Genomic DNA, 11,445 nt, shown 5'->3' on the forward strand with positions numbered 1-11,445 from the left:
TTGATTTATGTATTAAGAACTTTAAATTGAACGTTTGAATCGTTAAAATTTGATGTAGAACATGAGTTATTAAAAGACTTATTTCTAGAATAAAAGAATCTCTCTTCATGAAAGATAGAATATCTAATATTTATATTTTATGAATGAGAAAAATATAATTTATATTAAGTGAACTAAATTATATATTTTAATATAAGAGAAAGAAAAATGTAATATTCTTATCTTTAAAAATATAATATAATTTACTCTAAAATATAATTAGAGTAAGCACACTGGTTGGAAAAATGGGAAAAAGAAAAAGTTGAGATTCATAATGGAAGGAGTGAAGTCCTTTTATTTGCCCCAATTTCAAAATCTGCATAGCATGTAAACCCTAATCGCTTGCGAACCTTTGCATTTCGCAAATATGGCTCCAATGCTCCATTGGTGAAGCCACTGTGTTGGCGAATATACTCTTCATTGATCTGCACACGAGTTTCTCAGTTTCGGTACATGGTAATTCCGTGAGCGGTACTCGAATTGAGTCTTTCATTCTTTGCCTTTATTTTATATTCATGTCCAATTTTCAACTATAGGCAAATACGACTATTCCGCATATATTATTTATTTTCTGCAAGTTTAGCATGGTCATGTAAATTTCCGTCATTTTATTCTGCTATCGATGAATTTTCTTACTCAACTGGGTTTGAAAGGTTGATTTGATGATAAAATTATATCTTCCCCAAAGTACTTATTTTCTTTGTAGTTACCCAATTACTGTCGTACGGGATAGATTTACCAATTTTAGTGTTTCAGTGTTATTTTTCTGTTTATTATCGTGGGTTTTCTGATTTTCTCATTTTGGATTTTCACAGTCCCTACCTTTCTGGTGAGTTGGTACATAAGAGAGTGGGGAGTGTTTTGTGGAATTTTGTAGGTGAGTATTGCTGCTCACAGATAACACAGAACAGGTATGAAGACTGTTTGACTAATTTTGTGTGAATCATGTAAATGTTTGCATTTTGAAGTGGTAATGCAGACATCTTCCCAATTTCATTCAGTTTCTCTAGACCATAATAAGCATGGTAAAAAAGTAAAATTTATGATTCCGAGTAGGGATCAGCAAGTAAAAGACCATTGGCATCTCAAATCCATGTATGACTAATGGTAGCGTATGTTTCTGTATTTCGTGTCATATGTTGCCATATTTATTTATTACAAGTCCCATGAGATGCTATTTGATGTGATTGTGTTTTGGTCAGTTGAAAGATATATCTTACAAGCTTAAGTGCTGACCATGGCAATTCTCTTAAAGACCCTGACTATGTTTAATAATTTTCTGGTGGGGTCTCAATGGAACCCTGCCAAATGGTCGGCAAATTCATCAATAAAAAGCAAAGTCATCTCAACAAATATTCATGGTTTCACACTAATAATTTTTAATATACCTTGGTTGTTGTGTTGCATTAACTTATAATCCAATAATTCAGTAGTGATATGTATAAAAGGTTGAACAGAGTTTTGTTTCCTTTGTTTTCCTTCTGAGTTGCATTATATTTATTAGAGAGAACCCTTTGAACATGGATGACTAAGTAATGTTGGTTTTGAACCTGTTTTCACTTGGAAAAAACCAGTTTTTGCATGTTATTAACTGATATTGAATTTGTTATAAACCTATTTGAAACCAGCTTTAAATTCAAAACCGGTTCTGAACCTAAACCAGTTCAAAACTAGATTTGAACTGGTTCACCAAAATGTAAACCTCTTTGGCAAAAGTAAAACTAGTTTGGTTTTTTAAACTGAACTATTTTACCAGCTTATTTTGGTTTTCTTTTCTATGCCAGTCCATACCTGCCCTGGTAGAGTTATTATTAACAGCTATTAGGTAAGGTTGTTAACATCTATGGTGTTTACTTTTTAGCTCCTATGATGTCAGGTTTATTTGATGCTATGCTATTTTTTACTACATGATTTGAATAGAAACTAGTTACTGAGAAGAGTTTTTGTTTGCCATGTTAATGAAGGGTAAAATGGAGGCAGAGGTAGTGGAGGCAGAGCTTGTGTTGCCAAGCTATCTCAGTTTTAAGAGAGTTCAAATGTATGAGAAATATCCAAAGGGACAAGCCAGAGGCAGGCACTGGAAACATCTTAAGCAGATTATTCAAGCTGAGAATTATCAGAATTACCCTCCCGATGAACCCAATTGTGAGCTATCACACCCATTGTCTGTACTTGGGAAATTAATATTGTTGTTTTTTAAAAAAAATATGAAAAATAAGCACTTATACTATGGTTCCCATTTTAATATTAATATTATATGTAGAGAGAAAATTAATTTGTCATTTTTGTTTATTTCATATTTTAACTGTGCTGAAGTTGGTGAATTGTTTGGAAATAATTGTGTTGTTGGTTGATGAAACTCTTCTTATCAATGCACTGTGTCTGTTGTAGGGTTTGCTTTTTTTGTTTTGGCCATAAATTTGAAAGTAACAATATTGGAGGTCATTTTTATGGTTGTGGTATGGATAAAGAGGGTGACTGGGGAGTTCAGTTGGAGTAGAATGTGATAGCAGAACTTTTATTAAGAAAGTATATGTTAGGAGGAATTAAAAAAAAGGGGCTAGTATATATCAGGACTTGGGATGAATAAAAAGAAGACCGGGAAATAGTTAGGCAGTTAATAAACATCTAACAGAAATTGGTGCAGGTTGATAAGAAGCAGAGCATCATAAATAGGAAGAAATAAGGTAGACAAAGGAGATAAGAAATTAGAAAGAGAGTGAATAGTTGAGGATCTCTCAAATTATCCTCAAGATTGCATTTTGACACTTCTTGTCACATTGACTGGAGTGGGTATTAATATAATTGCTTCACATTGAGTTTTGTTTGCATTTTTCTTCTCTTTCACCTGGTTGAATCTATCAAATGTCTGAGTTTTCAAGGGCAGATATTTTCCCCTACATCCTTGTGCTGTAAGACGTTTTTTATGGTTTCAGTTTGATTGCACATTAATGTTTTAGGGCATTTATCTCTGGTATTTAGAGTGATTGAGCAGCTTTACTGCACTATGGTACTTCTTTACTTGCTCAACCCTCCCTCTCCTTTTTGGAGGCTTTGTTCTCCTCCTGTCCTTCTAATTGTACTTATTTTTTCTCTTTAATAATATTTCTTCTTTTATTTTGATAAAAGAAACAATGAATGAGTAATAATTGTTTAACCTCAGTGCCAGAGGCTACCTTGTGTGCTCCGGTTTTTGAGTATTTGTTTGCTTGTTATGTGTGCAATTCTTGTCAAAGAGTTTTAGTTATATATTTATTATTCGGATTATCTTGCAGATGTCAATATTGAGTCTCCACCATCTATGCATCCATGCAAGAGAATTTGCGATATTACAGGCTTTGAGGTATGTGGTGATCTTTATTATTCTTGTTGAATCACATTTTTCTGATCTGATCATTATTATTAGCGCATTGCGCTGTTTGGAATAAAAAACTTAACCTAAAAGTTTTGGTTAAATGAGAATGCTTCTTCTATGCAGGAGTTTGCTTATTTTCCATTTAAAAGATATTTATAACTTGTATTTACAGAACTTGTTAACATAATCTATTTCTTGTCGCTTGTAAATTCTTGTCTATAACGTGATCATACTTGAAGGTTGTGCGATTCTACAAGTTTGATCATCCTTTCCATGCTAGATTGCTCCTAGGATAGAACTTGGTGTGATCAGAGTGTAATCGCTGATCATACTCACGAGATTGTAAGATCTGCATTCTTTCCCGATCTGGACTTGTAGCAGCTGGACTCATAGGTTGGGTTTTGTGACCCGTTTTGGAGGCTGTGCTAGTGTGTTGTGTGCTTTTTTCCTATGATCTGAGCTTTATGTTTCTTGCATTAGTGCATACTTGAACATTAGGGGCATTTTTAATTTTGAAAATACAGGGAAGCTAAGACATGTTTCATTGTAGAATTTTCGGAAGTGGAATGTCTTTAGCTTGGCCTAATTTAAAAGTACAAGTCGGGTCAAGGTTTAATTTTTGCATAGTTGTTGATAAACATCAGAAATTAAGAAACATTGTCGTTGGAACTTGGAAATAGGTGGGTAGTTTTTGTATATTACAATTACAATAGTACAAAAATGTTCTTTTGACCTGCCTCAGAAAATGGATGGTATACATTTATTAGATCAATTGATTATAAACAAAATATTACTTATAAGCAATACAAATGCAATATCAATTCAAGGGATTAGATCATGTAATATTCATCTCAACAAGAAATTATCTACATACTATGATAAAATATGTATCATAAACACAAGGGTTATAGCTTAGATAGGTAGAGCCATCTCTTTTACACATGTGCCAATGTATTTTTTTTTTTTTTCAGAGGAATCCATCATTGTTTATCTCCACTTCATAATTCCCATTTTTGTCCTCATAATCCTAAGACGGAATACTGCAAAATAATTGAACAACTAGTGCTAAATTGAGATCACGGGATAAACCGTATTTAATCTGTTTTGTCTCTAATCCTATTGAACCGAAATGCTTTAAATTGATTTTTTTCATAGTTAAGTTTGGCGTTGGATTGTTAAATGCCATTCCGATGCTGCGTTGTCCAACGGAGCAACTTGTTATCATGCAGGCTTAACTTGAATATATCTTGTCAACTGAACCGGCTAAAACAATAATTTATGCATATATTGGTGTGAAATGTACTCTTGGCTGTGTAATTAATTAATTATAAATTTTGATGATGATGATGACAATCATGCCATGCAATTGTTTATGCTGCAGGCACCTTACTATGATCCCAGGACTAATCTTCGATATGCAAATGCTGATGTTTTCAAGATCATTAGATCGCTTCCTAACGAGTATGTTCAAAGATACCTCGCTCTAAGGAATGCAGCAATCGTTCTTAAGTAGTCCAGTCACTTTCCTGACTTTGGAGAGACACTTTATTCCTATTCCTTTATGTTTTCTTTAATCAATTTTTGAATGAAATGTTTTTGAATGTGAATTAGTTTTACTCTATGATATTCTTAACTCGTCTAGTGTCAATCTGCCACCAACTTTGTCTTGTCTGACAATTAGTTAATTGCAAGATTTGTGTTGATAAATAACATTGCCGGTTGCTAATCAACGATGTTGCATGTGCAAGAACAGAAAATCTCATTCTATATTCATGTGTTTGGTTTCACATTTGCACCCATCAAACGTGAGTCTTGGCTCGGTTAAAATGTGATTAACCCTCAAACGTAACATAGATTTAATTTGAAGCTACTCCTACCTACTAGCTTTTGCATCAGAGTAAAATTGAGTCTCCCTTTTGGAATGTTATTTATTCATTTTTGTGGTTTTCTTCTTTAATTGGTCTCCGAGGTTCACCGAAAAGGATTGTTAATGTAGCAAATAGGTACATCTATGTGCATTCAAACCATAATTATTCATTATTCTTTTCAGTCAATAAGAATTACAATATTATGAGTTAATTATCTATACACTGTCAATGTAAAGTTGTTTTTACACTGGTAACCAATTATATATTTTAATTGTGTCATGTCATTATAAACACATTTACTTTTAAAAGTGACATGACACAATTAAAAGATATAATTGGTTGTTAGTGTAAAAAAACTTTACACTGTCAGTGTATAAGTTGTCAGTGTATAAGTGATTAACTCCGATATTATTCTAATCCATTTGTTAGTATTCAGTTTCATCTATTTTTTTTAACAACCTTTACAATTCAATTCTCTTTCTTTTGCTATGGTGGTCTGGATAAGAAAAGGAGAAAAAAAAAGAATAATATTTTTATGTAATTAAAGAAAAATAAAAAAAAAAGTTGATTTCAATTAAGTAAAGGAAAAAATTTTAAACTTGTTGCTATTATTTTGTATTTATTTGATAGTTATGCTAATTTAATTTATAATTTTTTACTGGAGAATATGCATTTTACTTCAAAAGCCAGAATATTATGTAAATATTTGAATTTATTAATTTTACTTTTGAAATTATTGCAAAACTGGCTATTTATTTTTAATTAAGAATGTATATATTACTATTAATATAAAAGTTACAATACAAAAGACATTTACATAGAAAATACTAATGTTCAAATCCATTTTTAGTGAATATACATTCGACATTAATTTTGAATGCAAGTTTCTGAATATTTTCTATGAAAATCATTTTTCTAATTATTATTTTAATTAAAACTAAGTTCATGTTTCAATTTTATGAAAACACTATAAAATCAATTTACAAGCAGTTCACGGGCACTCAAATTATGTTTGGATGCAAGTTAAAGGTCTTTTTGAGAAATTTTTTTATTATTTAAAATAGTTATTTTTAATAGAAATATTTTAAAAACATTTTTAAACTTGTATTCAAAAAGACTTTAAGTCTAATTTCATATAAGTTTTTGATGGACAAACTCTACACGTGGTGTACTATAGTCTTTTTTAAATATTTTTTTTTTCCGCGTAGTATTCTTTTAATTAGAAAGAGACATTTAATCCTTAGACTATGTTTAGATAAGGTGTTTAAAAACTTCAGAAAATTTGAGTTTATTAAATTTTAAATTACTTTGATTTTAATTTTCATCATTTATTAAATGCTTTGTTTAGATAAATCAAATCTCTTAAGTTTAAATTCTTAGTTCGCATAGGACTATTTAATTTTCACTTAGGCAAAATTGATTTTGAAACTTGATCTATACATTAAAATTTTTTAATTTAATCGTTAAATCATTAAAATTTGATTTAGGATATGAGTTAGTGAGTAGGATAAAGTTCTTAATACATAGATCAAGTCTGTAAAGTTTTAAAAAACTTGAAACTATTTAATACTCCATTTCAATAATTCAAATGGACGAATAATCATAAATTATTTTATATATTGATTTGAATTAATGAAACAAAGTATTAAATAGTTTTTAATTTTTTAAAATTTGCAAACTTGATTGATGTATTAGAAATTTATAATTCAATAGTTAGATCGTTGAAATTTGATGAGAACATAAGTTATTGACTGAAGTAAGTTTAAGTAGAATTAGTATTTCAATATATAATATATATATATATATATATATATTAAAATTTTAATATTAAACTTAATAAAAATAATTATTAGTCAATTTTTAAATTTAATAATAGAAAATTAGAAAATATTTAATAATTTAAAGTTTTTTAAATATTAATAATTAAAAAATTATTGATACTTTTTATATCAACATTAAAAGAGAGGAGAGAGAGAGGTAGGAGAAAAGAGAGAAAGAGATAGAGGAGGAGAAGAATACGAAGAGATAAAACAATAAGGGATTAGAGAGGGAGAGAGAGAATAAAAAGAGAAAGGGTCAAGAAAAGAAAGAAGGAAAAATAGGGAGAAAAAAATTAAAGAGGTGAAAAAGAAAGAGATATCTAGAGACAAAGAGACAAGTGAGAGGGGAAATAAAAGGGAGGATAGACATGAATGAAAAAAAAATAGAGAGAAAAGAGAGGTGGAGAGGAAAATAAAGGGAAAAAGAATAGATAAGAGATAGGGGAAGAGAAGCGAGAGATGATAGAGAGTAGGAGAGAGGCAAGAGAGAGAGAGGTAAAGGGAAATATATGAATTCTCCATCCAAAAAAGATTGTAAGTTCTAGTTTTATAAGATTATCAATTATAGAAAACTAATAAGATTTTTGAAATTTCTATGGATGGTCCTCCATTAACCTTCACCCTTCTTGGTCTTATCTCTTCCAAAGGAAACCTTAGGAAGTAAGTTTCCATCACTTCTCCTTAATATGACCATTAATAAAGAGCACATAAAGGGTCTAACACAATATCAATATTTAAAACGCTAGTTGCTTACATTAATCTAATACAAATATGCATGAAAACATATAGATCAACTTGTGAAAATGAAACTTGATCATTGTCATTAATTCTCAAGCCAATTTCTAACTCAGGTAGATATACCATATAGTCATATGAAATAATTGATCTTTTTTCTCTTGGAAACTTCATTAATGTTACTTCTTGTGGTTCTTCTACAATAGGCTCATTATGAATCATGTACTCATTATTGTGTTGCTTTTCTTCATTGTTGTTAGGCACAATAGTTAGAAGAACACTCGCTTTATTACTAGAGGCACAAGTTAAAAGAACTTGCACTCTAACTTTTTAAATTTCCACATTTTGTGGAATTGTAGTCCTGATGATTTCACCATTTTCAATGAATCTACCATTTCTATTTTAAACAATTCTCATACTATGATTAGGGCAATAAAACACATACCCATTTATTTTTGGAAAACCAATGAAATATTGATTGATTGTTCTTGCATCTAGTTACTTTTCTTGTGGATAAGAAATCCTTATTTTTGCTTGGCTACCCCAAACTAGGTATACTACTAATCCATTTTCAAAAGGTGTCTTTAGATCTACCACACTAGGAACTCCGTTTAACAATTACATGGCAATTTTCAAGTCATACATCCACAAATATATGGGAAAAACTAAATTTCTTAAGATAATCTTAACCATATCCATTAAAGTTCTATCGTACCTTTTTGATACACCATTTTTTGTGGTGTGCACAAAGGCCATATTTATGAAGAGTTTAGCGAATGAACTTGGGTGTCTAGTTTCATCATATCTTTTGTAATACTCAACATCTCTATTAGACCTAACAACTTTCTCCTTTCTATTTAATTGCCATTCTTCTTAACTCAAGTAAATTTCCAATGCATCCATTACTTGATATTTCTCAGGTAGTAAAGTAGTCATTGATAAATGTGATGAATTATATTTCCTTTTCGAAATAATTAACATCAAAAGGCCCAAATATATTGGTGTGCACAATTTCAAGAAGTTGAGTGCTTATTATTACTCCTTTCTTTGTGTGTTTTGTTTGTTCTCCTTCAATACAATCCACAAAAATATTTTGACCTGTAAAATCTAGATTTGGAATATTTTCATTCTTTATTAATCTTTCCATTCTATCTTTAGAACTGTGACCCAAACATTTATGCCATAAGAAAGCAAAATATTCATTTACCAAACTACGTTTAGTACCTAAATTATGATGCAAAATTAAAAGTTTTAGCATACAAATCAACTAAATTCAATTTATATAATCCATCACAAAGGATACTAGTACTATGAAATGATTATGCTTAAATAAACTAAAATATCCATTACCAAAATTAAAAAAGTATCCACTAACATCAAGTTTAGATAAACTAAATTCCTAGATAAACTAGGTAAATAAAGATCCAATAAATCTAAATGGTGTTTAGTGCTAAGGATTAAATAATAAGTCTCAACTGCTTCCATTGGAGTTTCCACTTTTTTCCCATGAAGATAAACTTTTCATTTGGGCTTATGAATTCAAAGAACTTCAGTTAAATTTCATTCAAAAGATACATAAATATTAAGCTTACCTTTCTTTTCGAACCAAGCCTCATGTTTTGGGAAATCCTTTTGGAAATGTCCAAATTCCCCGTATCAATGACAATTATTACTCTTTAATGCATTCTTCTGGATTTGCACATATTCCTCATTAATCTTTAATGGCACTTGGCCCTTATCATGTTTCTTTACAATTTTCATTCTAGCTCCTTGATTTTCTTGGTGGCTTACATAATGTACTAAGTGACTTTCTTGATTCTTAAGTCTTGTTTCCTCATGAACTAACATATATTGTGCAATTCATGCACATTCCATTTGTCTTTCATAGTATTATAGCTCATTTGAAATGGGCCATACTTAATTGACAATAAGTTAAGAATAAAATGTACAAGGAATTTCTCATTCACAGTCATTCCCAAGGTCTTAAGTCAAGGCAAATGTACTTTACTACGATAATAACAATGGACAAAGTCCAAATATCGAACCCAAAAGACAAGGTTCAAGCAATTGCCAACTTATTTATGGTTTCTAGTAGTTTGAAGAAATGTAATTTGATTTGAGAGAGTGTCAAATAATTGAAGTAGAATATAAGAAAACATTATTAAGATTTAGAGATAAAACACCCTAGAGTTGTGATTTATTGTCCTCGATCCCTTAAGATAAATTTCATGAATTATAAAACATTGTCGTCAATATACTTATGAAATTGCTAACAACTCTTCAATTTACTTATAAAATAATAATGTGTGTTTTTATACAATTAAGAAAGATTTTTTGAAAATAATTGTGAATGTTTTATTAATTAAGAAAATATTTGTGAAAATTATTTTGTTATGTATATTTTGTTTGGAGAAAATATAGGTTATTATATTGTTTTAAGTATTTTATTTTATAAGTTCTATTTAATTAAATGAGGAAAATTGGTTTTAAAAAGGGAAGTTTAGAAAGGGAGAGTCAATTTACATTTGTCACTTCTTTTTCTCTCTTTACCCATGAGCTCGAAGAGGTAAATGCAAAGGATACAAGAGCACATCCTGGAACATCATCAAGTGTCTACTGAGGTAACAAGGTAGTTAGTAATCTCATTGTGGGGTGCGAGATATATGTTGGGTAGCAGAGTTGACCCCCAATTTCATCTTGTGTTCTTATGTTCTTGGTGAAAAAAATCCCAATTTTGATTTGTATCTTAGGAATCTATATTCCAAGTGATTTGTATGTTCGTTATGAATGTTAACTGTGTTGTATATGTAGAAAATTTCACTTGAGTCAAATTTGTAACGACCCACCTTAGGCCGTCACATCCAGAACCAACCAAAATAAAATAATATATAATAAAGAAAATAGAACAAGGGCTAGCTACGCTAGGGTGTAAATATACAATAACATATAAAATTGTTTCCAAAATATATAACATATTTTTATAATAAAGTCATTATCCTCAGTAAGGTTATACATTAATACAAAAAGGTAATATAATTACAACGTCATGAAGACATCAAAATAAGACACCCTAGGTGTTGGTCAAGCTCTAAACCTAGCCACTTCTCAAAGCAGCTATCCAAAAGACTCCTTGCTATCCCAAGGCCTCATACCTGATCTGCTCCCCCACATAATGAGATCATCACAGTCCATCATGGAAATATAAGGGTTAGCACATATAAAACCAATCATAGTACATCATAATAAATATCATTAAACAAATATTTATCCACAGTATTTATCCAGACCAACAAGTCATTTCCAAGCTAAATATAGACCAATCCAAAATATAATGTATACACATCCATGCCAACGCATACATATTTTATGATAATAAAGAATCCATAACCAATGTATACAATCCATACCATATGTATACATATTCCACATCCCAAAACAAAGTCACACCACTGTATAATCCATGATGTAACCAACACATCCAAACCAAATGTTGGCCTCAACACATCCAAACCAAGTGTTGATACGGTGAAACATGTCATCAACCCATGTCTCACACCTAACTTCTCATGGAAAATATACAGTTGGATTACGTCGTCACGTAACCCTGGTGATCATGGCCACCTCATCC

The 11,445-nt window shown here is 30.5% G+C and overlaps 1 protein-coding gene across 6 annotated transcripts; it reads left to right on the forward strand.

The window, feature by feature from the left end:
* Positions 1 to 287: 287 nt before the first annotated feature.
* LOC109792643 (chromatin-remodeling complex subunit) lies at positions 288 to 5,167 on the forward strand. 6 transcript variants are annotated; one of them, XM_083065489.1, is made up of 6 exons: positions 288 to 510; positions 855 to 950; positions 1,824 to 1,864; positions 2,004 to 2,184; positions 3,315 to 3,382; positions 4,776 to 5,167. In XM_083065489.1, exons 4-6 carry the CDS (start codon positions 2,010 to 2,012, stop codon positions 4,905 to 4,907), a joined length of 375 nt encoding a protein of 124 aa, XP_082921615.1. In that variant the 5' UTR covers positions 288 to 510; positions 855 to 950; positions 1,824 to 1,864; positions 2,004 to 2,009; the 3' UTR covers positions 4,908 to 5,167. The 6 variants fall into 6 exon arrangements, with proteins under 6 accessions (XP_082921615.1, XP_020207656.1, XP_020207657.1 ...); XM_020352067.3 differs by having other exon boundaries at positions 288 to 495; XM_020352068.3 differs by lacking the exon at positions 1,824 to 1,864 and having other exon boundaries at positions 288 to 495; positions 855 to 916.
* Positions 5,168 to 11,445: the final 6,278 nt, after the last annotated feature.

The sequence above is a fragment of the Cajanus cajan genome, chromosome 10, assembly GCF_000230855.2.
Source record: "Cajanus cajan strain Asha chromosome 10, NIPB_CcT2T_4, whole genome shotgun sequence".
Lineage (NCBI taxonomy): Eukaryota > Viridiplantae > Streptophyta > Magnoliopsida > Fabales > Fabaceae > Cajanus > Cajanus cajan.

What these genes read in the sequence shown, in the direction of transcription:
- LOC109792643 (XM_020352065.3), top strand. Translation starts at nt 1,992, where the DNA reads ATGTTAATGAAGGGTAAAATGGAGGCAGAGGTAGTGGAGGCAGAGCTT. An exon ending in CCCTCCCGATGAACCCAATT is followed by an intron (nt 2,185 to 3,314) that starts GTGAGCTATCAC and finishes ATTATCTTGCAG; the next exon opens with ATGTCAATATTGAGTCTCCA. An exon ending in GCGATATTACAGGCTTTGAG is followed by an intron (nt 3,383 to 4,775) that starts GTATGTGGTGAT and finishes TTTATGCTGCAG; the next exon opens with GCACCTTACTATGATCCCAG.